Source organism: Suricata suricatta, chromosome 4, assembly GCF_006229205.1.
Source record: "Suricata suricatta isolate VVHF042 chromosome 4, meerkat_22Aug2017_6uvM2_HiC, whole genome shotgun sequence".
In the NCBI taxonomy this organism is placed as follows: Eukaryota; Metazoa; Chordata; class Mammalia; order Carnivora; family Herpestidae; genus Suricata; species Suricata suricatta.
The window spans coordinates 60,219,151-60,245,873 of record NC_043703.1 but is presented as its reverse complement, the minus strand read 5'-3'; the positions used below and the strand labels follow the sequence as shown (position 1 = coordinate 60,245,873).

General features: G+C 38.9%; 1 protein-coding gene across 2 annotated transcripts; it reads right to left on the bottom strand.

Annotated features, from left to right (window-relative positions):
* Positions 1 to 23,628, bottom strand: VPS36 (vacuolar protein sorting 36 homolog). Of its 2 annotated transcripts, XM_029936829.1 has the most exons (13): positions 23,532 to 23,628; positions 21,311 to 21,381; positions 18,254 to 18,368; positions 17,112 to 17,198; positions 16,340 to 16,426; positions 9,387 to 9,419; positions 9,192 to 9,269; positions 8,440 to 8,574; positions 6,572 to 6,637; positions 5,114 to 5,178; positions 4,418 to 4,502; positions 3,443 to 3,519; positions 1 to 3,359 (listed from the first exon to the last, which is right to left on the bottom strand). In XM_029936829.1, the coding sequence occupies exons 2-13, from the start codon at positions 21,370 to 21,372 to the stop codon at positions 3,266 to 3,268; spliced, it is 984 nt and encodes a 327-aa protein (XP_029792689.1). In that variant the 5' UTR covers positions 21,373 to 21,381; positions 23,532 to 23,628; the 3' UTR covers positions 1 to 3,265. The 2 variants fall into 2 exon arrangements, with proteins under 2 accessions (XP_029792689.1, XP_029792690.1); XM_029936830.1 differs by lacking the exons at positions 16,340 to 16,426; positions 17,112 to 17,198.
* Positions 23,629 to 26,723: the final 3,095 nt, after the last annotated feature.

The following is a 26,723-nucleotide window of genomic DNA, read 5'->3' as shown; positions in this document are numbered from 1 at the left end:
TGAACTTTTAACAAAAAAAATTTTATTGAATTGAATGGGAGATAAAGTAGGATAAATGGAGCCAGGTTATAAATAGGTATATCCATGAGAGTTCATCCATTCACTTACTATTTACTGAATGCTTACTGTGTGCAGGTCCTGTTCTGGGCTCTGAGGATATACCCACCAACACACCAGACAAAAATCTCTCCCCTTGTGGAGCTCACACTCTAGATCTGTCTTAATAAGGGATAAGATTTGCAAAAAATTCACATAAATCCAACCATAACTAATGGCCAAAAAACAAAAACAAGACACATGTTTAAATAGCTCAATTACTGGTGTTTTAAATGTCTACTGTTACTATGTAGTTTTTATTGTCTATTGTACTTACTATTTTCATAATATATTCATACCCATGTATTTACAGGGATTCTAGTTATAAGACTATATAAAGATCTTCACTGGCAATTTAATAGAGTTTCAGGGATCATTTTGAGCATGCTTGATTTCATTCCGAGGCACAGTCTTTAAAAATCCAACCATCTTATGAGGTGCAACTCTGCTGTACCAAAATGAAAACAGGGATGTTGCTGGGCAGAGCATGAGCATGGCCGCCTGACGCATCCATGTCTGGTCAGGCGGGTCTGGTCACAGGGAACCATACTTGGAGAGACGGAACATTCACGTGAATGCACAAGGTCAGTTAACAGTGAAATTCACATCAAGGATTTAAAAAAAGTTCATGAGCCATTTTCCATTCTTTTAAAGAACTAAAACAGTAAGATTTTGAGTCAAAAATAAAAAAAAAATTTTAATGTACTGGCTTATTCTGATTAAAGGTTTATCATTTTCATGTTTTTCAAAGCGTATTTTAAAAAGAACACCAAGTTAAGAAAAATCATTTACAAGTTCTCCAGTAATTTTACTCTATATACATTAATTCCAATCATTTAACCCTGAAAACAGTCTTCACTTGTACAATGTAAAAAATTTTTTGACAGTGACTAGAAAAGTTCCATTATCGTAAAGCTACAAATTTATGCTCCTAAGAGCAAAGTTAGTAAAGCAAAAATAATAAGCATACCAGTGATAAGCACCAAGATGAATTTTTTTGCTTTTAGGGCCTGATTGGTTGTATTTAAACATAACCTCTACCAATAGAGGACCAAAATAACATCTTATTTGTCAAAAAAAGGGGGGGTTGGGATCAAAAATATACATACAGAAGTCTAGAAACAGTGAAGAATGCCCACTTTAACAGTAAAATCAATCATACCTGTTTTCTAATTAATGTGACATTTGCAAAATATATTCATGTCACTTTTCTTCCTCTTAGTTCACTTTATACAATTTAGACAGCTCCGGTTTTGTTAATGTGTCGCCACACAAATGTAAGTAAACATGTTGAACTGTGGGAGTTTGCTGTCATGAACCCAAATCATAAGAGCCAGACCAAGGAGCTCAAACGCTCTTAGCTGCAATTCATTCCACCTTTTGACACAGACTATTATTTACCTGTGTGATTTTTGAAAAACCTTAGCCAGAGGAGACGGCATGTGTGTGTGTGCATGTGTGCATAGGAACATGCGTGTACATGTCTGCCAGGGCAGTGTATGACCCAGAAACAGGAGCACCACACAAACAAGTTCACACAATGGCCTGAAAGACATGGGCAGCCAGACACTGAGTTCCCCCAAAACAAACCTGAGGCTGAACAATGAGGAAATGAGGGGATACCGGTCATCACAAGACGGAATGAGCCACCAGTTTGGGAAATGGGGATATTCCCAAAACACTGGAGGATGCGAATCGGCAACAGCCATGTCTGCGGGCAGGGATCAGATGGGGTCTGGCTGCAGTGGGAGCGGCTCCCTGGGTCTACAGCTGAGGATCTCTGCAACCTCCCAAAGGGCACTCGTAGTGGCCGTCCCCCTCACTCAGTGCCATCTTAGGGATCCCAGAGCATGAGCCCGGGTCGGGTCTCCCCGCCGCCGGTCACAAGAGGTCTCTCAATGCAGACACTTTCCCTTCTGGAGGCTTGGACAACGACCGTCACTACTTTCCACCATCGATGTAGTCTTAGAAGGGGATCTCCTTGTGTCCCTGTGGGTCCCTGAGTTTGAAGTAACGCCAACACTCCGTACACTGTATAGTAGGGACATGTGAAGTCAGGCGGTCCATTTTAGAACTCAAGCAACCTAAATTCAGGATTAGCCAGTTTTTGTTATCTCGGTAATACTTTTCAGTGAGAGAAATTTCTCTACACAACTTCTAATATATGGGGTAAAGAAAAAAAATACTGCTGCAATATGAAACATTTTTTAAAGTTCAGTGTTGAAACACCTTAAGAGAAGGAAAAGGAGACTGATTACTTGTCCACGTTCTATGTTCCTATCCCTGGCTTTCCAGGTCAAAGAGCACCAAGGTTCCTGTAAGCTCCTTAAAGGTCCTCCCGGCCCCTCCACCCACTCAATCCTAGGGAATTCCTGAGCCCTCTGAGTTCCAAATTTGTAATCATATCTCTGGGCGTGTCTATACAGCGCATTAATTCAGTTTCAAAATCCACAGAATTTTTAAAACAAAATGACATAGTTGCATTCTTCAAATGCCAGCTATGAAATCATTACTTGGGGGGAAAAAACCAGTCAGACTATATATACGTAAGTCAAATACAATTCTCTCCTTCTGTGAGGTGTCCGTGGAACACATGCTTGTAACTGCTTCTCAGGAAGAGCCCTCACTTGGGAGAAGCCTCCCGTGGCGTTGTGTGGTTTCAGGTTCTGTTGTGGTGTTGCCAGTTCATACTGCGCTGTACGCAGGACTTGCTTCGTGAACTCCCTCCCATAATGGGCACATTCGATGCAGAGAAAACCTTTGTTTATAATTCAGTGAATTTTAGTCACACCAGAAGAGTAAGGACTCGCTTACCTGTCCAAACACGCAACGTCTTCCCCCATTAGTCACTAAATTCCCTTCTTTAAAAAAACGGACTTGAGGATCAGGTTAAAATTCACCATAGTTCAAGTTAAACCCTGAGGGTTCTATACAACTGTAGCATGATTTCAGACTCAGTGTGGCACTCAGTTTTCTGTATTTTCCTATATTTATCCTAAGCCAACTTCCAGGACCATAATATTTCGGGAGAAATTAAAAGGGTTTTATGTTATAGTGTAAAGTTCCAGAAGTTCTCAGTTCATCAAGGTTTCCTCTGAGCTCGACATCACCCAACCTCTACATGATACAAGCATCTATCTGGACAAGACATATTTTAAATACAGAACCCTTAGCTCTGTGTCATAAATAAATTTGGGTAAAACCGCAAGCCTTCCACTGAATCATCTCGGCAAAGATGGCCCATCTTCTCAGCAAGCAGCAGCCTAGAAATCAAGGGAAAAACCTCAATCATCTGTCCATTCAGAAACACAAACGCAGTTGTAAGGAAGCGTAAGGACTCGCTTACCTTTCCTTGGCCAGGAGGACAGACATTCCCACCAGCTTAGCAAACTCTTCTGAGGTTAGGGATCCCTTTTCTGAAACCTAACAGAAACACAGCAGGAAAAAAAATGTGATCGTTTGGCCACCGAGGTAGTAATCTAGGGAGAATGTCTACCATTATACTCAGGAAATAAAATACTGAATTGCCTAATAAAACTCAAAGAATATTCAATATATAGCTAAATCTTCTTCACTAATGCTCAATTCTACAAATGCAGAAGGACCCAGAAAAAATATAGCAGAGCCTAAAACATCATGAAGCCCTCTACAAAGTAACACAGGCACTGTACTAAACCCCCTAAATAACTCTGGGTATTCTGAAAAGGAACATATAATAAATTCTGGTGGAGTGCATACTGCATGTTCTGGTAAAGGAGCCTTATATATAGGTTTGGCTTAAAATACATGGTAGAAATATCTATAGTCTTGAGGTTTTCATCTAGTTGAAAATAAATGTGATAAATTTGAGTTATTTAAATTAAACAGGCTATTTCAAGTCTCTTAATGAGTAATAGCAGCAGTTTGGCCAGTAAAATCCATCTAAACTCCAGTTGCTTTTCGTTTTTAAAGCAATTATTTCATAAAACAATTTGTGATGTTTTGTAATACTGTGTATAATACTGTTTATGTATGTGGTACTGAAAGAAAAAGTTCAGTCAAGGGTAATTCTGATGAACAAAGCTAAAACCCTGTCCACAAGACTGAGCTTCAAACAAAAACATAACACCTCACTAATTCTAACTCTCCCTGGCAAGCTTCAAAAACCTTTAAAAGTATCATTTTGATTAGTATTCATTCACTGTTAATAATAGGTGGTTTTAATTGGGCCTACAAACATTACTTTTTAGCAAAATTAAATTCAAAAGGAAATCCTGTTTCTCCAGTTGCTAAGGATTCAGGTCTCGGTGGGCAGACAAATGAGGAAACTGGGTTCACATACTGTCTCCAAGGCTGAGGCCACCATTTCCTCTTCCTTGTGGGACTGGAGCTCAATTACCATGACGCCACTGTCAAACACTCGGAGCCTAGAAACGCAGATGGGAAAACCACGCTGTGAGTATCTAGGATCTCCAACCACTAAGGAGGTGCAAATATCCTGTACTTTCTTTTATGTCCGCGCACGCAGGCAATAGTAACACAAAACAGCATCTTAAATGTAACAACCACAGGCAGTTAGAGCATAACTAAGAGGCTCATGAATAAATACAGTTAATAACATTATGAACTGTAATCCACAGGCTAAACAAAATAGGTCTGGCACTTTTGTTTTTTTAATCTGAAGGGAGGAAAATAGAATTCACAGCTGAACATCTGTAGTTTCAAATCTCCAGAAAGGAGCAGAAAAGGTCTAGCAGAGGGGCTGGTTATTCTGACCTCACAGGAGAGCCCGCATTCTTACTTCACTGCCCCCAAAGCAACAAGAGTTGGCCCACTAGCCCCTCAGGCCATGCACAGCCCGGATAAGGAGGGAAGCTAGGAGGACAGGTGGATTCTGGTCACGTGGTAGAGCTCCCAGGGGGGCGAGGCCTTGGCTCACCACGGGAAGACCTGTGCGGGCAGACCCAGCAGGGTGTTCCTGTCTGCTGCATGAGGAACGTGGCTGGAGGTGGCCGGCGTCCTGCGGAGGTTCTTTTACCTGAGAGGTAACTGCAGTGCTTCCAGCATCTTGCACGCGTTCACTAAATCTTCGGGTGAGAGCAACTAATAGGAAAGAAACCCGGTTTATACTACAGATTAGTAGAGTGATGCTCACGAATTCAAGGCCCACAGCAGGTGTGGAGTCTATTTTTTTTTCATTTAAAATAAATAAATAATCGTTTATCAAGGATTTTCCGTGGCTCAATCGCCATAAGGCAAAAAGGATTAACAAGGAAGCAAAGCAGTGCTATCCAATAGAAAGCAATGCAAGCTGTATATGTAAATCTAAGTTTTCTAGTAGTCCTATTAATAAAATAAAATGAAACAGGTGAAACTAATTTTAGTACATGTATTTTATTTGAGCCAATAAATCTAAAACATGAACATATAATCATGAGATTATATTAATATTAATGAGATATTTAACATTTCTTTCTCCTGTACTGAGTCTTCTAAGTCTGCTGTGCAATTTACACTACAGCACATCTTAGTTTGGATTAACTGTATTTCAAGTTCACAGTCATCACATGTAGCTAGCTAGTGGCTGCCCTTCCAGACCCATGCAACCTTCAAGAATCAGCCCACCGTGGCGGTTAACAAGTACAGCTTTGAGTCACAGGCCCAGCCTGGGTCCAAATGCCTGTCAAACCTCTGTTTCCAGGTGCAGCCCTGGTCAAATAATTTAATTTCTGGAAGCCTCAAGCTCCTCATCCTCATATGATCCCCAAGATGGGGCCAGGAGAAGTAGCTGCCTCCCTGAGTCCTGGGAGGATAAATGAGGTAATGTGTGCAGAGTGCCTGGTAGGTAGGAGGTCCTCGCTGACAGGAGTCTCGAGGACTCTTCAAATAAAAGCAGAGCAGAGGCTTCCCCCATGGGCCCAGCAGGGCAGAGGGTGGGCCCCTGAAAGACACAGTTCTCTGCACAGACCACAAAACTGTTTGAAGGGCACGAAGATCACGTGGACCACACACACGTGGGTGTGAAGGGGCAGGAGAGTTGAAGAGCAGCCACTGCTGACTCAGGGCCAAAGGCAGAGCGCAGCCCTCCTCCGTTGCTCTACAGGCAATCTGAACCCAACCCAGTTAGTCCAGACAGTGAACTGTCACAGGGAAAAGGCATCATACACGGCCTTGCTAATCACAACACAAACACAGATTATTAAAGCCAGAATGTGTCAATCAGTTCAAATCCTTGTTTCAGAGGTCGGAAAACGGAGTCTCAGTGAAGTTAAGTAAGCTGCTCAAGGTCACTCAGCACGTCACTGGCAAAACCAGGAAGAGCATCGACCTCCTAGATCCCCAGGGCAGGACAGCATTCTTGTCACTGCACGCACTGCTTCTCAGATGGCTTGGATATCCTCAGCCCTTCCTCAAACTGTATTCACCATAGGGGAACTTGTATTATATTAAGAAAGTCTATATTTAGTTAGAAAATATCTAAATGTTCTATTCTTACCTCCATTCCTCGAGCTCGGTTTACTAAACAGTACACCTCTGTAAGTGACATTATTCCCCCTCGTTCCTGTTAAAATATGAAATTTAAAAAGTATTGTTATAATTCGTACAAGTTTCTTAATAGAAATCACAAGCAGAGTGAAATCAGGATTCATAAAATGTCCCAAGAGGCCTTTTAAAAACTAAATTTGCATACAGGAAAACCTAGTCAGACACCATGAGGCATTTCAAATTCAGTATCTGGACTTTAACATCATTATTACTGTTTCAACATTTACATAAATGAAAAGAGGGCTTCTACACCAATTGATACATGAAAAAATTATAGAATTAAATGGGATTTATCACCATTGTAATCCGTAATGAAGTAACAGATCTAGACATTGACTATTTAGTGGCTGCTAACATCATAGAAAAAAAGACAAACGGACATTCCGTACCTCCTAATGGAAATGGATAGCACCCTCTATGAAATATCCAGCAGGAAGAACAAAAAGAACTTCTAGATACAATTACCAGTCTACAGGGAATACATAAGGCAGGGAAGTATGTTAACATATGTCAGCAAATTCCAGACTCTAAGACACTCTGTAAGAAAAACCACTGGTTTCTTCAATAAATAAATTTAATGGAAGAGAAAAAAAGAGAAGGGGAAACCCATGGAATTAAAAAAAAAAAAAAAAAGAACAAAAAAACCACCTGGGAGGCAAATCAACCAACTGCAGTCTATCCTGATTTGAACAAACTGACTATAAGAAAAGATGTGAACACTAAGTAGATATTTGATTACATTGAAAATAATTTTTCATTTTTCATTTGTGAAATGGAATTATAATTACATTAGAAGCATCTTTATCATTGTAATTACATACTGAAAAATTTACAGATAAAGTGATGGGATTGCTTTAAAATAATATTTTTTAAATGTTTATTTATTTATTTTGAGAGAGCGCATGCGTGTGGGCCCGTGAGTGGGGGAGGGGCAGAGAAGGAGAAAGACAATCCCAAGCAGGCTCTGCACTGTCAGTGGGGAGCCCTACACGGGGCTCAAACTCACCAACTGTAAGATCATGACCTGAGCCAAAATCAGGAGTCAGGACACTTAACTGACCGAAGCACCCACGCGCCGCTGCTTTAACATAATTTCAAGTGGACACTGTTTACAGATAAACCTAGATGATGGGTATGCAGGGAGTCATTATATTATTCTTATTTTGTCATGTTGGAAACACTTCTTAGTATGAGTGCTTTAATAAGTAAAGTTTGGATTGCCTGAGTCATGTTAGAAGATATATCTGTATTATGAAATTATTAACAGTATACTATATATTCAGACTAGATATATAGAAATACATGTAGGGGCACCTGGGTGGCTCAGTCGGTTAAGCATCTGGCTTCACCTTGGGTCATGATCTAACGGTTTGTGGGTTCGAGCCCCACATCGAGCTCTGTGCTGACAGCTAACTCATAGCCTGGAGCCAGTTTTGGATTCTGTATCTCCCTCTCTCTCTGACCCTTTCCTGATCGCATGGTCTCTTGGTATCTCAAAAATAAATTTAAAAAACATTTAAAAAATTTAAAAAAAAAGAAATATATGTAAACATTTAGAGATCATCTGTTTCCTTTTGAAAATAAGAGATAAGAAAAACTTCATATCAAATGGATTTAGGAAGTTACAGATTATCTGAAGCGGAAATTGAAAATAATTTGCATTTTGACAAAAAAACCACTAATTTAATATTCCTGAACAAAAAATACCATGTTGGTTGAATAGTAACAGTACAATGAAAGAAGTTAAACTCTTAAGATTTCTGACGATATGGAAATAATTGAACGCAACCGAAAGAGACACTCAGGTTTTGTTCTGACCTCCAGCGGCGCCTGCAGGATCCCAGCCAGCTGTCTGGCCAGCTGCATGTGGTACTGTGTGCCCGAGCCGCAGGTCTCCCTGGTAACCGGGTTAGCTATCCCCATGCTCAGCAAGTAGGATTTAAACCTGATGGTCTATAAGAGAAAATGCACAAGAAGGCTGATAAGCAGAATTAGTCTTTCCATCCCAACATTTGAAATCTATCATAAATTCAATTCTCAATTATATCTGTATCTACCCATTTCTTCTACTATTTCGAGAGTGTGAAGTCTAAGAAAGTGGATTTCCAGTAGCTCCCTGCGTGAAGCTTCTTCTTCTTTCTCCTATCTTGATATCTCCTACTCCACCGAACTCACAAGTTTGGTGTGAGAAGAGGCTAGGGAACAACTATGCTATATTTAATGCCAACCAAATGATAAAGCCAAGAACTTAGAAAGGAAAATGGCTGTGACCAGATTGTACTGAAAGTTACTGAAACAAACATCAAACTTATGGATATGTATAAAACAACCACTCCTTCCACATTTCAATCTCTCTCTTTTCCGCACTCCAAGAGAAGGTACTGAAGTATCCTTTAATCCTACTAGAACCAACAAAGTTTTTATGGCTGACTTTTTCTTTAGCACTTTCATATGTCTGCAAGTCCTAAAAGAAAACACTACATTAAGAGAGAAACTGCTAAGCCACTGAAACAACACTGTGTTATTTGTGTAACCTGATTTCTAACGTCTTAAAAAAACAACCAATTTACCTCATCTTCTGTGATGTCACCTTGCTTGTCCTTAATCTTATTAGCAATTGATTTTGATAATTCCACCATTTCCTTAGCCTGTGAAGAAACAGTAAAAGACTGAAAAAAAAAAGGTCTCCAAAGTGTCTGCTAACAAACAATTTCAAAACTCATATCATAATTGGTAAGAATTTAATAGGCATAAATTACACTTACCTTGACCATTAACTTGCTGAGGTCTTCAAAGGCCTGAAATGAAAAATGAGTTTTTGTTGGAATCTAAAGAATTAAGATGTTTTAAAGCAATGAAGCACTCTATTATCTTCCCTTTGACAAAAACTTATGAAAACTTCTTACAAATATCAATTTATATAAATATTTATGTAAGTAATAAGCCTATCTTATTCTAAGGATTCAGTTCAGCTAAGAAATCATAAATTCTCCAAAACAAACTGCAAAAAACAGCTTTTCAAATTTTCAAAGAAAAAAGCTTTTATTGATTAAACACACAAAAGGTGACATAAGTAATAAATCATTCAGAAAATATTATTGACTGTGCTTTCACATAAGTAAGAAAATTTGTCACTGGTTTTTGCCAAAACCATTTCCTGATGGGCGGTCCAGAGTCAAAGGCATTGTAAAGCTTTCCTGGTTGAAAATGGCACCGTGCTGCTGCCAGAATCCTCCTTTAGGCATAACAATTTTGGCCTTAACAGCTGGTGCAATTTAACTAAAACTGTAAACCCCAGCCTCTAAATATTGAAGAATTTATACCTGTAGCTTTGGATGTAGTGGATATCACAAAAGGAAAACATTCAAATACCACCAACATACACCTAAATAACTTATTTACTACAATGAACATCCACTTCAAACTCTAATCAGACATTTTTATAGAAAATTTACTTCATGTTGCCAAAAATGTACTTCCAATGAAGAACATCTGCCAACTATGTGCACAGATGTTACTTTTGAGCCACTTAAGCAACTTCTCACTAACTAAAGAATCTTTCGGTCGATACAGAATAATGGTCAGCAGATTCTGATTAGCCCATATCCATCTTAATCACATGCAGAAAAGTATCCCCCGTCTGCAAAAGGATTTTGCTGAAAGAATAGAGTGTTGTGTAAGATTCTTACGGCCAGACTTGCTAAGGCTAATACTGAAAACAAAGGGGAATGTGCACACACCTAACAGGAATTTCCTCAGATAAACAAAAGGCTTAAATGTTGGATTCTTATCAGCAACAGCCAGCAGATGCAGGAAACCTTTTGTGGGAAACTCTGGGCACCAGCTCTGAAACTAAGTCAACTCTAACACTTAAATGGAGGGCAAATCACTCCCCAACCTAGTTTTCAAAAATAAAACGTGCAAACACGTTACACACTTTGATTTTTACTTTCAATATACAACATAAAAGGATTTCTTATACCTGGTTAGGGAACACTAGTAAGACAACACTTTAAAAATTTTATATGGTAAATCTCTTTATTTATTAGATTACATTTTCATGGACAAAATATGCTAAAAGTAATAGTGAGTCCACACAGAATATATAACTTAGCCCTCTTGCTTACAGTCTGTAAAAGATAAATACAAATATTTTAGAATCTTAGAAGAATTATCTATATTTTAAGTAATCATAAAACACAAATGAGAGCTTCTTCACTTCTATCTATATTATTATTCTAAAGTAAGTAATTAGCCAATTATCAAAAAAAAAATAGGCAGAGAAACTACCTACAAGAAAATTAAAGCAACACATGTACAAGTGCGAAACAGATGCATTTGCCAATTCTGTTATTTTATCCATCGGTTTATAGAACTTCCTATCCCTCTACCAAGTCCACAGTCAAATTTCCACTCCAATGGGAAAAAAAATGGCATCTGCTTTAAAAGTTCCTATGCTGATTTATAGCATTATTTCTTGTTTTCAGTCAGTACTTTGGTTACTAGCCTTAATAACTATGAATATGTTCTTGAATATTCTGTTTCAGTTTTCTTGATTTTGCACCTTTACATATTCTGTTCCCTCTAGCTGGATCCTCTTATCTCTACTAGTCCTCTGTTAGTGCCTGATCAACTTTCAGGCCTTGACCTCTATTACTTCTGCTAACAAGACTTCCCTGAACCCCAAAGGAGTTGGAGGCCATATAATGTGTTTCTGCTGCAGCCCCCATTTTCTCCAACACAGCGTTTCTCCCACTGCAGAGCATGCCTGTTTGCTTGCCTATCTGGTGCATCATCACACTATCTAAAACGTCAATCTGGAGCAGGCGTTGCACAAAGTGGAGAGCCAGGACCACCTGCTGAATAAATCACACACCTGCAGGAGACAGCACACTGATGGAACTGAATCCTTTGAGCTATGCAACTCCATGAAAATTAGATTGAAACACAACAGCATTTCATAAATTAAGAAAAATATTATTTTTGGTTTTTTAAATTAAAAACTTAAAAAAAATTTTTTTAATGTTTTATTTATTTTCGAGAAAGAGAGACAGCATGAGCAGGGGAGGGTCAGAGAGAGAGAGACACAGAATCTGAAGACAGGCACCAGGCTCTGAGCTCTCAGCACAGAGCCCGACATGGGGCTCAAACCCACAAACCGTAAGGTCATGACCCGAGCTGAAGTCTGATGCTTAATTAAGGACTCAACCACTCAGGCACTCCAGAAAAACCCACATTATTTTGAAAACTAAATTAGTATGGCAACATTCAGAAAAATATGAATTTAAAATTAGTTCACTGCTCCGTGCCATCTCTAAAAGCATCACACAAAAGGATGAGAAGCAATGTCACTGAGAGAGCGCAGTGAGAGTTAGTACCTTCTGAGTGATAAAGAGAGCGGCCATGATGCAGTGGACTACACTTGTCTGCAAATCAGAAGCCCGAGTTCTCAGAGCCCGGGTTCCAAATCTAGTCACTGGCTCTGAGGCAATTACTCTCTGGGTAGTAAAAACCCCTTTAGTGCCAAAATGCTGCAATTTTATGAATTTAAAGATTCTGGGAAGATGGTGGCTACGGCAGCACAGTTTTTTCATCTCTCCAAATCTCAGCATCAAAACAGGTCAACTAGATCTCAAAACCAAAAAACTATAGGCAGGATATACTATAAAACTAAATGACAAAATAGCTATAAAAACCTCAAGACAGGGGCACCTGGGTGGGCCAGTCCATTAGGCATCTGACTGCAGCTCAGATGGTGATCTCATGGTTTCTAAATCAAGCGCCACATCAGGCTCTATGCTGACGGTGCAGAGCCTGCTTGGGATTTTCTCTCCTCTCTCTGCCCCTCCCCTGCTCACAATCTATCTAAATAAATAAATAACCTTTCAAAATAAAAAAGCTATTGGGGGCGCCTGGGTGGCTCAGTTGGTTAAGCAGCTGACTTAGGCTCAGGTCATGATCTCGTGGTTCGTGAGTTTAAGCCCCACATCAGGCTCTGTGCTAACAACTCAGAGCCTGAAGCCTGCTTCAGATTCTGTGTCTTCTTCTCTCTCTGCCCTTCTCCTGTTCACGCTCTGTCTCTCTGTCTCGCAAAAATAAACAAACATTTAAAAAAATTTTTAATAAAAAAAAGCTGTTTAAGAAAAAAAAGAGAAAAAGCATCAATGAAGTCAAATGCCACACATAGTTATTATGAGAAAAAAGAAAAACAAGGAGAATAACATTACAGATAATAAAAGCAAGCCAGAAAGACATGCTCATAGATAAGATCAAAATTTAACCTTTTATTTCAACATGAACTAGAAGATGTTAATAAAATGACAGAAGCCATGAGTGGATAAAATAAATCAGAAATGAGGTCACAGGATTCATGAAAATATTAAAAAAAAATTTTTCAGAAATAACGACCATATCAGACAGAATGCAAAGGTGAATAAACACAGCACATAGTAAGTATATTAAGAGAAATAGCAGGTTAAAAAGAAGAAAATGTTCTAAATGAAACAAATGAAAGTGATAAAAAGGGTTTGAAAGAACGTCACAAGCAGTAAAGTTAGGCCATCGCTACAACATACAGCTAACAGGAATCTCAGAGGAAAAAATTCAAAGCAATTATTAAAAATTATAAAATTGAAAAAACCTCCCTGAAATTAAAAGAAACAATTTCTGGAACCCAACCCTGAAAGCATACTGTTAAAAACTCAGAATGACTACCACATCAATACATTCTCCTAAAATGACTGGATTTAAAAAAAAAAAAAAAAAAAAAAGGTGGGGTGGGGAAGACTTTGGGCATCTAGGATAAATAGTGACTTTTAGGTGATGAAGAATGAGATTAGCCTCAGTTTTGACAGCAACACTTCATGCCAGACACAAAACTGAAAGTAACTGATTAAAGGCACTCAAGGAAAGATCACGTGAGCCAAGGATTTTAAATCCACCAAACTGACTTCATGTATGAGGAATACAAACACTCCAGAACTCAGGGAATACTGTTCCCATGAGCACTTTCTGAAAAATCTACTGGAGGGAGGTCAACGTCAGGACTGGTGGTGTCACACATAGTTACCTGTAAAACTAGGACCACTGAGAGCCGGAGGGGAGAGTGTGTGCCTAGTGGCTGGGTCTTCAGATACTGCACATTTATTTTTAAAATCGGGAATAATGGGGGGTTCACATGCACACACACAAAAATCTTTTTAACTGTTTTAGTAACTATTTGATAGGAAGTATCAGTATGACCTCATGAGGTACTTGTACTCAAAAAACAAAAACAAAAACCAAAACACAAAACAAAAAACCTAGTTCTTTCCACTAAAAAGGCCTAGAAATAAATAAAGATCAGCTGAGCAGAGAGAGAGTCCTAGCAGGCAGACTGTGGTTTTAAAATACAATTTACCATTAAGACAAAACAAACAAAACAAACAGAGCTTCTCAGGTAATGACTGATTCCAGATCTGGGGCAGGAAATATACAAGACGGTCTTGGAACTTTTGTCACATCGAATAGTAGGGAAGCTATCAAAGTCCACCAGGTCACATCCAAAATACTCAGGAGCCAACTTGAAGAGGCTCTCACTGGCCAAAGATGGGACAATGTGGGCTCGAAACAGGATAATAATTGCAACTGACTGAATCCCATCAAATATGTTGCAATTTATGAATTCACAATAATACATAAAAAACCCCAATAAGTTGCCATTGGGGGATAAGGAACCACTTTATTATGCTGACGATAAATAAAAAGTCACTTATCTTGCCTTATTTGACCCTGAGTAGTCACATAGATGAAGAGAAGCATCTCTTCAAAAAGTATTCCAACTAATAAATAAAAAATAAATCCTAGAACATTGCCATCTGTAACCACCAATGAACTTAAAGATCTATGCACCGAACACCAACAGCTGCCAACACCATCAACAGAGACAGGGTGTGCCTCCTGAGGGAAGAATACAGTGTCACTGCTAACTTCACCAAACGGATCACACGTAAGTCTGATCAAGCCTCTCGATCCAGCTGCCCACTTTTAGGAAATACATAGAGCCCAGGAACATATACAACTTTACCATAAGTGTAAGATGAGCAAAACCTAGACCATGGGTGCTTAAATAGTCCAAATGACCTTAGTTTCTCAATGATGATCTATATTTTCAACTTAGTGGGCCCAGAATTGGGACTATGATGGTTAATTTTGTGTCTATTTGATGACAAGGTTTCCAGGTTTTTGCACAAACGTTATTGCTGTATTTGTGAGGGTATTTCCACATGAGGTCAGCATCTGAAATGGCAGACTAAGGCACAACTGTCCTCAATGTGGGCAGCCATCACCCAATCTGCTGAGGGCCTGAAGGAACAAAAGGTCAAAAGGAGAACTCACGCTTTCTTTCTCTGCCTGATTGCTTAAGCCAAGACAGCAGGCCTTATCCTGCCCTTGGATTGGACCAAAACCATCCGTGCTCCTGGTTCGCAGGCCTTTAGACTAAGATTAGAATTTATATCACCAACTTTACTGGGTCACCAGCTTACAGGTGGCAGATTGTGGGATTTTTTTAATCCCCACAATCAAATGAGCCCATTTCTTATGTTGAATATCTTTGGGGGCACTTGGGTGGCTCAGCTGGTTAAGTGTCCGACTTTGGCTCAGGTCATGATTTCACAGCCTGTGAGTTCAAGCCCTGTGTCAGGCTGACAGCTCAGAGCCTGGAGCCTGCTTCGGATTCTGTCTCCTTCTCTCTCTGCCCCTCCCTCACTCGTACTCTGTCTCTCAAAGGTAAATAAACATTAAAAATAATTCACATGTCTTTGTGTGTGTGTGTGTGTGTAGAAAGACATATGTCTATAAAGGTATATATTGATATTCTACACCTATATATCGATATCTATATATTTCCTATTGGTTGTTTCTTAGGAGAATCTTGATTAATACAGGTATTCAATAACTATTTGCAGTTTAGAATTTTAAGTGACTGATATACATCTTTGAAATTCTAGTCAATGGGATTTAACTTACAAACTATTATTATAAACTAAAGAATTACTTTATAGAGTAATTTCATAAAAATCCAAGGCCATCTTTATATAAACACAGGAAAACAAATGATATGTTCAGATGTATTAACTAACTGCAGAATCTAATACGCGTAACTGTTTTTCTCAATTAGAGTTCTTTCCCTTTCACTTGAACTTCCTCATATATGATGAAGGTTCAGAAACGTTGTAGTGCACATGCTCAGGGCTGTTCTCCCAGTGGAAATAATGGGCTGGTTTGAGCCATTCTTACCATCTCCGTGTCTGGTCCCTGAGTGGCCATCAGCATAAAACTGTGTGGTATCCAGCCAGGTTAACAGCCACAGAACCGCATTTGCCCCTCAACTAAGTGAGCCAAACATCCAAAATAATCATAGAGAGGACCCTGAATTCATTAGCAGCATACTCTAATCAATTCCATCTGGACTTTAAAATTTATACACCCATCATATTTTCTAACATCTGAGAAAACAAATTTATACTTTGTTTCTATTTCTTTTTAGAAAAGGTTTTTTTAAACACATTTTGGCTAAATTATGCCAACCAGAAGAAGACCTGGAACCACAGACTATGGCTTCAGTCAAACTAAATATATTCCGATATACAGACTGCAGTGAATCACAGCTACATCCAAAAGAATGAACACAAATAGCCAAAAAAGACAGCTGACCGGAACTTATGTTAAGAGTTACCTCAGAAATGTTTTTGTCAGTTTCTTTCCTTTTTTCTTCCAATTTCCTTTCAATGCCTACAATTCCTACAGCCCTTATTCTTCCTGGCTGTGAAACAAAAGTGGAAAATAATACATACAAAATAGGAAGGACACAATCTTTTGTAACCCACCACAATGTGTTTTCAATGGCGGGAAAGGATCCACAAAGAACCAAAGAAAAACAGCATACAATTACAACTAGTTTTCTCCAAATCAGCTGTCAGTTTCTTATCATACATAATGGTCTTCAAATCAACATTAAAAAAACTGTATATACAATAACTGGCATAATTTATATTTTTGTTCTCTGGTAAACTATTATGTATGTATCATATTTAACAGGGTCTCAAAGTTCAAGAAATTATGGTTAAAATTCTGGTATTTGACAGTTATTATACAAAGTACTTTCACACATGTATTTGAGTGTCCAGGTTGGTGGTTAATTTAGACTGGTCTGAAAAACATCACCCAGAGGCACTGTTTCCTGATGCCACACTGATTAGGAAGGACAGAATGTAGTGAATGGGATCGGCTTCTACCACCCCAAGAATTACTCTGGGAAGTAGCCATTTATTTTTGCTAAGTATTGACTATGTGCAGAGTACTAAATTAGGTTCTGTGAAAACAAATGTTTAATCAGAGTATCATGTCTTTGTTTCTTGCAAGTTCTGTAATCATAGAAATCTTTTCCCTTAACGAAGATGCACGTACAGAATTGAAAACACTGGGTTAAAAACCCGTTTCAACAATACCTGGGGTCTGTTTGTCTGTAAAGCCTGGGAAACTGGCATATTCTCCCATCTCCTCTGTGTCATTTCCTCAGACAAACGCCTGTAAAACTGTTGCACACATACACACACTTTAAATGAGTCAGTCAGGTCCTAGTATTCTTGTACAAATTATTACTTAACATTTCTTTAGTTGAAAGGTCTGTCCAGTCATTTGCAACAAGCCTAGAATTCTCCAAGACATCAAAAGAAACCAAAGGAAGTTCTTTTCTTGGATCAGCTTCAGAAAGCACAAAGGAAAAAAAAGAATAAAGAAACTGACCTTCTATATAAAATGAGCTATTCTCAACAAAGAGATGAGTGACAATGAATAAATAGACTTACTTTAAACAATCCTGCATATGTGAGTTGTTTTCAATCTATAGCGAAACAGATAGAGTGCCAAGAAAAATATACAACCATTACCCATGAAGGAAGCAGAGAATAATTTGTCTAGTTAAAATGTGAAGTCAGAAATGAGAGCCAAAATATCCCTGCACTCACAGAAAATCAACTATATTTTTTAACTACAGTGAACATGACTGTAGTCAGTCACTATATTTGCTTAGTGCCTATTGTGTGAGGAGCACTGGGTGAGGTGCTATAGAAAAAAAACCAAATAATTTAGGGTATCAATGGGGGTGATAAACATACCCTTGTAAATGTCTGAGGCACACTTAGTCACTTACTAATCAGAACCTGTAAACTATTGTATCATGGAGTGAGTAGGTAAGTGATCAGATCTGTCTGGAGTCAGGGAAGAGAGACTGCCTGATTTAAGGCTGATGAGCTATCAGATTCCAAGAGAGTTTAACATTTCACTGCATTATACTCTGCCTCCTTAACCAAACCACTGAAAAGTTTACTAGTGGCCTAATGGCATGACTTAGCATACTGCCAGCTTCTGCTTTTCCCTTGTGACCACACCCTCCTGCTGTTTCCTGTTCCCACTGGAACCTAAACCTCATTTTTCTACTGATAAGGCTTCATCTATTAGAAAAATTTTGTTGGAAAAATATGGTGAAATCTGGTATGTTGTACAACATGGCTTTCCGTCATATTTACAAACAACAAAAATACATGCAAGTACACGTTTCTAGTCCAACTGTATGCATAAAAAAGCTCACCTCAATCTGGCCATGTTCTTTGAAGGAGAGTTTGATGTAGGAGTTCTTGCTACTCTGGAAGGGACCCGGTTCTCTGTTAGGTGGAGCCGGGTGGAGATGAACCACTATCTTGGCACTAAGAAATAAATGTAATGGATTTAATCGCCTTTTGTTTTTTTGTTTAATGTTTTATTTATTTTTGATACAGAGAGAGCCAGAGCATGAGAGGGGGAGGCGCAGAGAGAGAAGGAGACACAGAACCGGAAACAGGCTCCAGGCTCAGAGCTAGCTGTCAGCACAGAGCCTGACGCGGGGCTCGAACCCACGAACGCGAGATCTGACCTGAGCCGAAGTCGGAGGCTTAACCGACTGAGCCACCCAGGTGCCCCTAATCGCCTTTTAAGAACCACTAATTCTATTTTTATAACTTTCAATATATTTCAGCTCACTTTTAAAATTCATGTAGAAACAAGGAACATCTTGAAAGGAATTCTTTTAAATTTTAATTACTTCAGTATTAATGAACCTTTCAAACAGACCTCTACTTACAATTTACAAGCTACAAACCAACAAGTTCAAGTGACTAGTTCTATAGATGAATTAAAAAGGTGGTTTCAAAAATAAGTTCAAAACAAGTTTGCAAAATTTGGGATAGTTCATTACTTTGGTTTATGATTAGGGTTTTCCATGCACAGAGTCACCACCCAGAGGTTACCGGGGGGCCTATAATTTTTGCCAAAGCATACTACCTTGCTCATTTGAAAACAAAATGTGAAAACTTATCTGTATAAAACCGGCCAGCTGACATTTTGTTAAAACTCCATCCAAAACTAACATTCTACAGTGTATAATATTTGGAAAATGCCACTTGATCAACAGCATGACCTAGAAGATAATCCAACAGCAAAAACAATTCTCACTTGCTGCTGCTCTAGAAACACAAACTACCATGATCTTTATGACCACTATTATCTGCTATGCTATTAAAAATACCACTATATTTGGTCAGTTTTATAAGCTTTTTTTCCTCTTTTTTTCCCCAACCTGCTCAATAAACAATCTTCTTCCACAAAGTTGCAAAACCAAAGCACTCCGTCAAACTATCTCAGACACTTAGCTTAGAGCGGAAACCCAAGGAAGAGCTAAAGACTATGATACAAAACGAAGTTTAAAAGTCCCCAAGTCAGCATAAAAGATCAGGCCAGTTTTTAAGTATATTCATTCCACAGGTCATTCAATTACCATATTTCAAGTTGAAAAACCACCAAATCAAAGAGGCATCTGGCATTATGAGATGTTTGGGTTTTTTTTTTAAGAGAGAGCAAATGGATGTGGGAGGGGCAGAGGGAGAGAGAGAAGAGAGAGGAGAGAGAGAGAGGAGGAGGCAGAGAGGTGAGAGATGGAGAAAAAGAGAGAGAATCTTACGCAGGCTCCATGCTCAGCACAGAGCCTGACATCAGGCTCAATCCCACCCCCCTGGGCTCATGACCTAAGCCGAAATTAAGAATCGGATGCTCGACTGACTGAGCCACCCAGGCGCCCCAGGTTATGAGATGTTAAAAGGTGAAACTATATATATACATCTTTGAATCAATGAAATATGGCAATTTCTTGGTGGGGAGGAGCTGAGAACTAAAGAGAATATTTGAGAAATGTTAACCTGGCATGTTATCAAATTCTTCTTCATCGGACAGGCTTAAAAATAAGACACTAATGGGAAAGCAAATATTTTAAATATTTTTTGTTACAGTTTAGATTCCCTTGGAAGACAGCAGAGGGAAATTCAAATGATCTGGAACACCTAAAAGTTTTACTTTGCAGAACTTAAGAAAAGTAATATATATGAATACTGAATCATTATGCTGTACACCTGAAAGTAATTATACCTCCATTTGAAAAAGAAGAACTTAAAGAGATGGAGAATAATGACAAGGGGAAAAATAGAAATTAGAGAAATAGCCTACTCTAAAAATCTATGTCTTTATTAATCTTTTTGAAATGTTGGTCAATTTCTTTTATGTCAAATAAGCAATCTTTCATGCTGGCTACATTATAATTAAAGCACGCACTGCGTTTCCAGTGAAGTTCAACATCTATTTAAGCTCTACTGAAGTTAACTATATTAATGCTCAAGATGGGCCCACGTGGAAAAAGAAAAACTTATCAGCAATATTTGTTCATAAGCTGTCCTCAATTGCATGTACTGAAGATATAAATTTTTGATATACTTGATTAAGCAGAAACATTTTAACGTGTGGCTTTAAACCAGGGTGATCATATGTCCTGGCTTGCCCAAAACTGTCCCCACTTTAATGCTTTCTGGGTCCAGTTATAATCAGCACCCCTATTACTTTTATAATGTCCTACCCTGGACAATAACTATTATGATACTTCTATTTAACACTGATATCTGAAAAAGTCAAAGTGGGGAAACTTACTGATCAACTAGAAATGGGAGTAAGGGATGCCTGGTGGCTCAGCTGGTTAAACGTCCAACTTCGGCCTAGATCATGATCTCGCCACTCCCGAGTCCAAGCCCCACATGGGGCTCTGTGCTGACAACTCAGAGCCTAGAGCCTGTTTGGATTCTGTGTCTCCCTCTCTCTCTCAATCTCCCTCACTCCTCCCCCACTCACGCTCTGTCTCTCTCTCAAAAATAAACAAACATCAAAAAAATTTAGAGACAAAAGAAATGGGAGTAAAGTCAGTCATTTTTCTCAGATGAGTCCTTTCTGGTTTTAAGTACTACATACACCGACACGCAAAAGCAAATGTTGTGGAAATCTATGCAATGACAGCTGGCTGACATTTATTTATTTTGACTCAAGGACATTATACAGCAAACCTCAGTACTTGATTTGTGCTTTAAGAATGACTTCCGTTTACCAGTGAGTTCAAGTAGGAAAACATCTTCTTAGGGGAGCTCCTGACCACTGACTGCTATGTGTAAAGCCCCAAACAATCATTAGAGTCACTCCCACACATGCAGTCATGGCCAGCAATGTATCTCCCAAGTTAATAATAACAGCTTGACTGGAAGGTGTTTTGCAAAAAAAGACCAAAGTATAAACACCTCACCTTTTCCCAATTCCAGCCGCCTGTTCTTCAATGAACACAATGTGGGAAAGAGGAATGGCCATGCAGCACTCCTAGGAGGAAATCAACAGAAAATACGACTCTTAAGACTCATCAGAGGGGCGCCTGGGTGGCTCAGTCAGTTAAGTGCCCTACTTCGGCTCAGGTCATGATCTCAGGTTCATGGGTTCCAGCCCCAAGTCGGGCTCTGTGCTGACAGCTCGAAGCCTGGAGCCTGCTTCCACTTCTGTGTCTCCTCTCTCTGTCCCTCCCCCGCTCGCATGCTATCTCTCTCTCTCTCTCTCTCTCTCTCTCTCAAGAATAAACATTAAAAAAAATTGAGTCATCAGAAACCCTTGTTTTATAATATTTAATACAGCATCATATACATTTAAGGTACTTAATAATAAAAACAATTTTAAAAATCATGATTTTATTCCTTAAGAAAACTGAAGGAAAAACTGAATAGAAACAGCACTGCAGTGGCATTTTGCTGCAGAGAAGAACACAAGAGGTTGAAAAGAAACTGTAACTACCTTTGTTTTTACAGTAGGTATATCTTTTTAAAAGCAATATTTATGTGAAAACATTTTACATATAATATATTCTTACATGGAAGACAATAAAAAGGCAGAACAGGTAAATCAAAATAACCTGAAGGAGTGTGCTGTATGGGTGCTTTTTTCCCCTAATATTCTATACTTCACTCACCATTTCTTCTAGAACATACTGATGTAGCTTTATTAGTACATTTAGTTTTAAGTTTTTAGGCATTTAGTAGGCCTAAGGGTTTCTAAATTATCCTCTTTATTTGATAATCAAAAAATTAAACTAAGATTAATTTATAAATATATGTTTTCAGGACATCTACCCTTCCAAAAAAGATTTCTTTCCTAAATGCATACTTCTTTTAAAAGAATTAGACAACATTAACAGTTTTAGGGTGTGCATTACCAGCAAGGTCAATATCCCTACAAATGGAGCAAACCCTGATTCTTGGGGCCTAAAAGGAGTCAGATTTTGTGATCCTTAGTGGCCTTTAAAGAACCTCAGTATATAGTTTGCCTAGAAAATTAAAATGTCATTGTGGAGGGGACAGCAACTATGAAAATAACACAGATTACTTATTTTACTGACAACACTGAAATTTACACACACACACACACACACACACACACACACACACTTTCACTTAAACCTCTTTGGAATAAAAATAGCTTTACATACATAACTTGTTCTCTCTTCCTAGAAATGAAAAAACAGGGATGTTTCTCCTCTTGCTGAATGACCTTGAGGCCATTCTTCTCAGTGTCTAGGTAAAAGCATGTAGTTCCCAGCAGTCAGGGATTCTCCAGATTCTCAGTCAGGAAGGTTGTTTTGAGGACGCCTGACAATGGGTAGGAGAAATACTGGCATGCCACAAAGAATAGTCAGGTATGCGGTAGGTTCTGGCTGGTGTTTAGAAATGGAGTGACCCTGAGTCTCTCTCTATTTAGCACCTACAGGTTTTTCGGAGTTGAATGAGGGACAAGCCCTAACTCCTCTATCTATGCTTCATTCGGGGCTCCTGGGTGGCTCAGTCAGTTGAGCGTCCGGCTTCGGTTCAGGTCATGATCTCACAGTTCGTGGGTTCGAGCCCCGCGTTGGGCTCTGTGCTGACAGCTAGCTCAGAGCCTGGAGCCTGCTTCAGATTGTGTATCTCCCTCTGTCTCTGACACTCCCCTGCTCGAGCTGTCTCTCTCCGTCTCTCAAAAAAAAAAAAAAAAAAGAAAGAAACAGACCTGTGACTTTTGTCTCAGATGCTCTTTAAAAAAAAAAAAAGATATCTACGCTTCATTCAGAGAGATCATTTGACACACACTCTCTTGACATCGTGAAAATAGAAATTAAAAAAATTTTTTTCATGTTTTATTATTTATTTTAGAGAGAAAGAGAGAGGGGGGAGAGTACAAGCAAGAGAAGGGCAGAGAGGGAGACACGGAATCCGAAGCAGGCTCCAGGCTCTGAGCTGTCAGCACAGAGCCCGACTTGGAGCTACAACTCACAAGCTGTGAGACCATGACCTAAGCTGAAGTCAGACACTCAACCGACTGAGCCACCCAGGGGCCCCGTGAAAATGGAAATATATTGCATCTATTTAGCTTTGACAGAAAGAAAGAGAGAAAGAGACTTCAGGGATTTAAAACCTAGAACAGATTAAAAAAAAAAAACACCATTATCTTACATGATTTTTCTGATCTCTCCAAATTAGTCGGTGTGTACTAAGAAGGAGGGTCCCAGCGTCAAATTTTATCTAGAAAGACATGATCATCACAAAATATTAATGATGTATTACTCAACACATTCCAGATTTTTTTTCCTCATGAATTACACAAAAGTAAATTAATCCTATAAATAAACATTTGAGAATTAGGCTTACCACAAACTAAGGAGAAGCAATGCTACACACTTCACAAGCTATATATATAAAGCCCTGATAAAATTAGGGAAAAATTGCAAACAACCAAATGAGTAACAAGAGGGTCGTAATTAAATCAAGTATGATATAGTCATACTGTGGAGTCCAAGCAGAGGTTACAAAGAATGAGGTATAGTTGTATGGACTATCACAGAATTGTAGGACAGTTAGTGGGGAAAGAAAGAAATTTACAGCATATTACATACAATGTAATCAGATAGAACTAGAGATAATCTCCATATGCCCCCAAACTATGTGTAAGATACACAGACACAAACACACACACACACACGTAGTAGAAAAAGATACAAATGGAATATTCAGTGGTCCGTTAACAATGATTATCTTGAAAAAGTATAAGGAAATGGGAAGAAGAGAAGCTAAGACCCCCTTTTTAGAACTAGCCACTTCATTGATTTGATTTTTTTTACCATGAGATTGAATTTGTATGTAACACGCATATAATTATTTATTTATTTATTTATTTATTTTTGAGAGAGAGAGACAGAGAGAGAGAGAAAGAGAGAGACAGCGTGAGCTGGGGAGGGTCACAGAGAGGGAGACAGAGAAGTCGAAGACAGGCTCCAGCCTCTGAGCTAGCTGTCAGCACAGAGACCAACACGAACCAGAGATCATGACCTGAGCCAACAACTGATGCTCAACCGACTGAGCCACTCAGGCACCCCATTGCTCATATTATTTTTAAAAATAATTTTTAAATAATAAGAAAATAGACACAAACATACAAAAATAAGTGTGGCTGAAGATTCAATCAGTGGCATTGGGACAACTGGATTCCCCAGGAGAAAATTAATAATGATAATGCTGGACTTATACCTAATACACTTTACCAAATTAAAGTCTAGATCAAATATTAAAGTTAACAAAAAAGAAAAATTATAAAAAAACTGGGAAAAACTCATGAAACAATTTTTTAAATAATGTAAGAGAAGGTCTTTCTAAGAAAAACACTAAGTCCATTAGCATTAGGGAAAAGATTTATGAACTGAACTCCACACACACATGCACACAAATTCCTTGTGGCAAAAACCACCAAGGGTAAAGATGGCAGACTGGGGAAATAACTGTAACTCACATCAGAGACAGAGCGCTATTTCCTTAACATATAAAGTACTCTCACAAATCACTTTTAAAAGATAGCCTGTAATCCATTAGCGAAATGGGCAAAGACTATTAACAGAAAGTTCACATAAAGGGAAGTACAATGACTCTTAAACACATTAATAGATGCCCAACCTCACAGAAAACAGGAAAAAATCCAATTAAGAGAACATTGGGACACCCCTTCACCCAGGAGGTTGGCAGAAGTCCAAAAGCTTGATAGCACCGTGCAGGTGAAGTGTTGGGGAAGTAAGCACTTACACATCTTCTTGGAGGGACAACCTTTATCGAGGGCAATAGAGTATTATCTATCAAAAATACAAATACACATATCCTTTGACCAAATTTATCCTACAGATGAATCCATACATGTGCGTAATCATGCAGTACTAGGTTATTCACAGCTTTTGGTGAAAAGCAAAATATAGGAAATAAGTTAAATGTCTGTCAACAGAGAAATGTACATCCACACAATGAACCACTACTCGGTCATTAAAAAGAAATCAGGAGACTATCTTCATAATGTATTTGATAAAATCTAAGATGCCACTGATTATAAAAATGCATCCTGATTCTGGTTGTTGAAATGTGTGTGGGGGGGGGGGGTGAACATTTAGAATGGATGAAATATGGTTAGTTCCCCACACAGATTAAGTGAAAACAGCAAGATTCGGAACTTTCTATTCATATTACAAATTTACATCTTAAAAAAGAAACAGAGTTTACTTAATACAAATACCTGTGCATGACAATATGCACAGCTCTCCAGCATGATGCACTGGTGGCCTCTAAGAGGGAACTGAGTAACAAAGAGACAGAAAGGGAGACTTTTAATTTTATATGTTTTGTAGTTTTTGAATTTTTGTCATGGGATTGTGTCCCCTACTCAAAATATAATGTAAAAAAAGTTTTTAAAAACTGTAATATACTTGGGACCTCATCAAGATAAAAAGCTTCTGGGGCGCCTGGGTGGCTCAGTCGGTTAAGCCTCCGGCTTCGGCTCAGGTCAGATCTCACATTCATGGGTTCGAGCCCCGCGTCGGGCTCTGTGCTGACAGCTAGCTCAGAGCCTGGAGCCTGCTTCCGGTTCTGTGTCTCCTTCTCTCTCTGCCCCTCCCCGTTTCATGCTTTGTCTCTCTCTGTATCCAAAATAAATAAAACATTAAAAAAAATTAAAAAAAAAGATAAAAAGCTTCTGCACTGCAAAGGAAACAATCAAGAAATCTAATAGACAACCGACAGAATGGGAAAAGATAGTTGCAAATGACATATCAGATAAAGGGCTAGTATCCAAAACCCACAAGGAACTCACCAAACTCCACACCCAAAAAACAACCCAGTGAAGAAATGGGCAGAAGACATGAACAGACACTTCTCCAAAGGGGACATCTAGATGGCCTACAGACACATAAAACGATGCTCAGCATCACTCAGCATCAGGGAAATTCAAATCAAAACCACACTGAGATACCACCTCACACCAGTCAGAGTGGCTAAAATGAACAAATCAAGAGACTATAGATGCTGGCGAGGGTGTGAAGAGACGGGCACCCTCCTACACTATTGGTGGGAATGTAAACTGGTGCAGCCGCTCTGGAAAACAGTGTGGAGGTTCCTCAAAAATCTATCCATAGAACTCCCTTATGACCCAGCAATGGCCCTGCTAGGGGTTTACCCAAGGGATACAGAAGTGCTGATGCATAGGAGCACATGTACCCCAATGTTCCTAGCAGCAATGTCAACAATAGCCAAAACATGGAACAAGCCTAAATGCCCATCACCTGATGAGTGGATCGAGAAGATGTGATATATATATACAATGGAGTATTACATGGC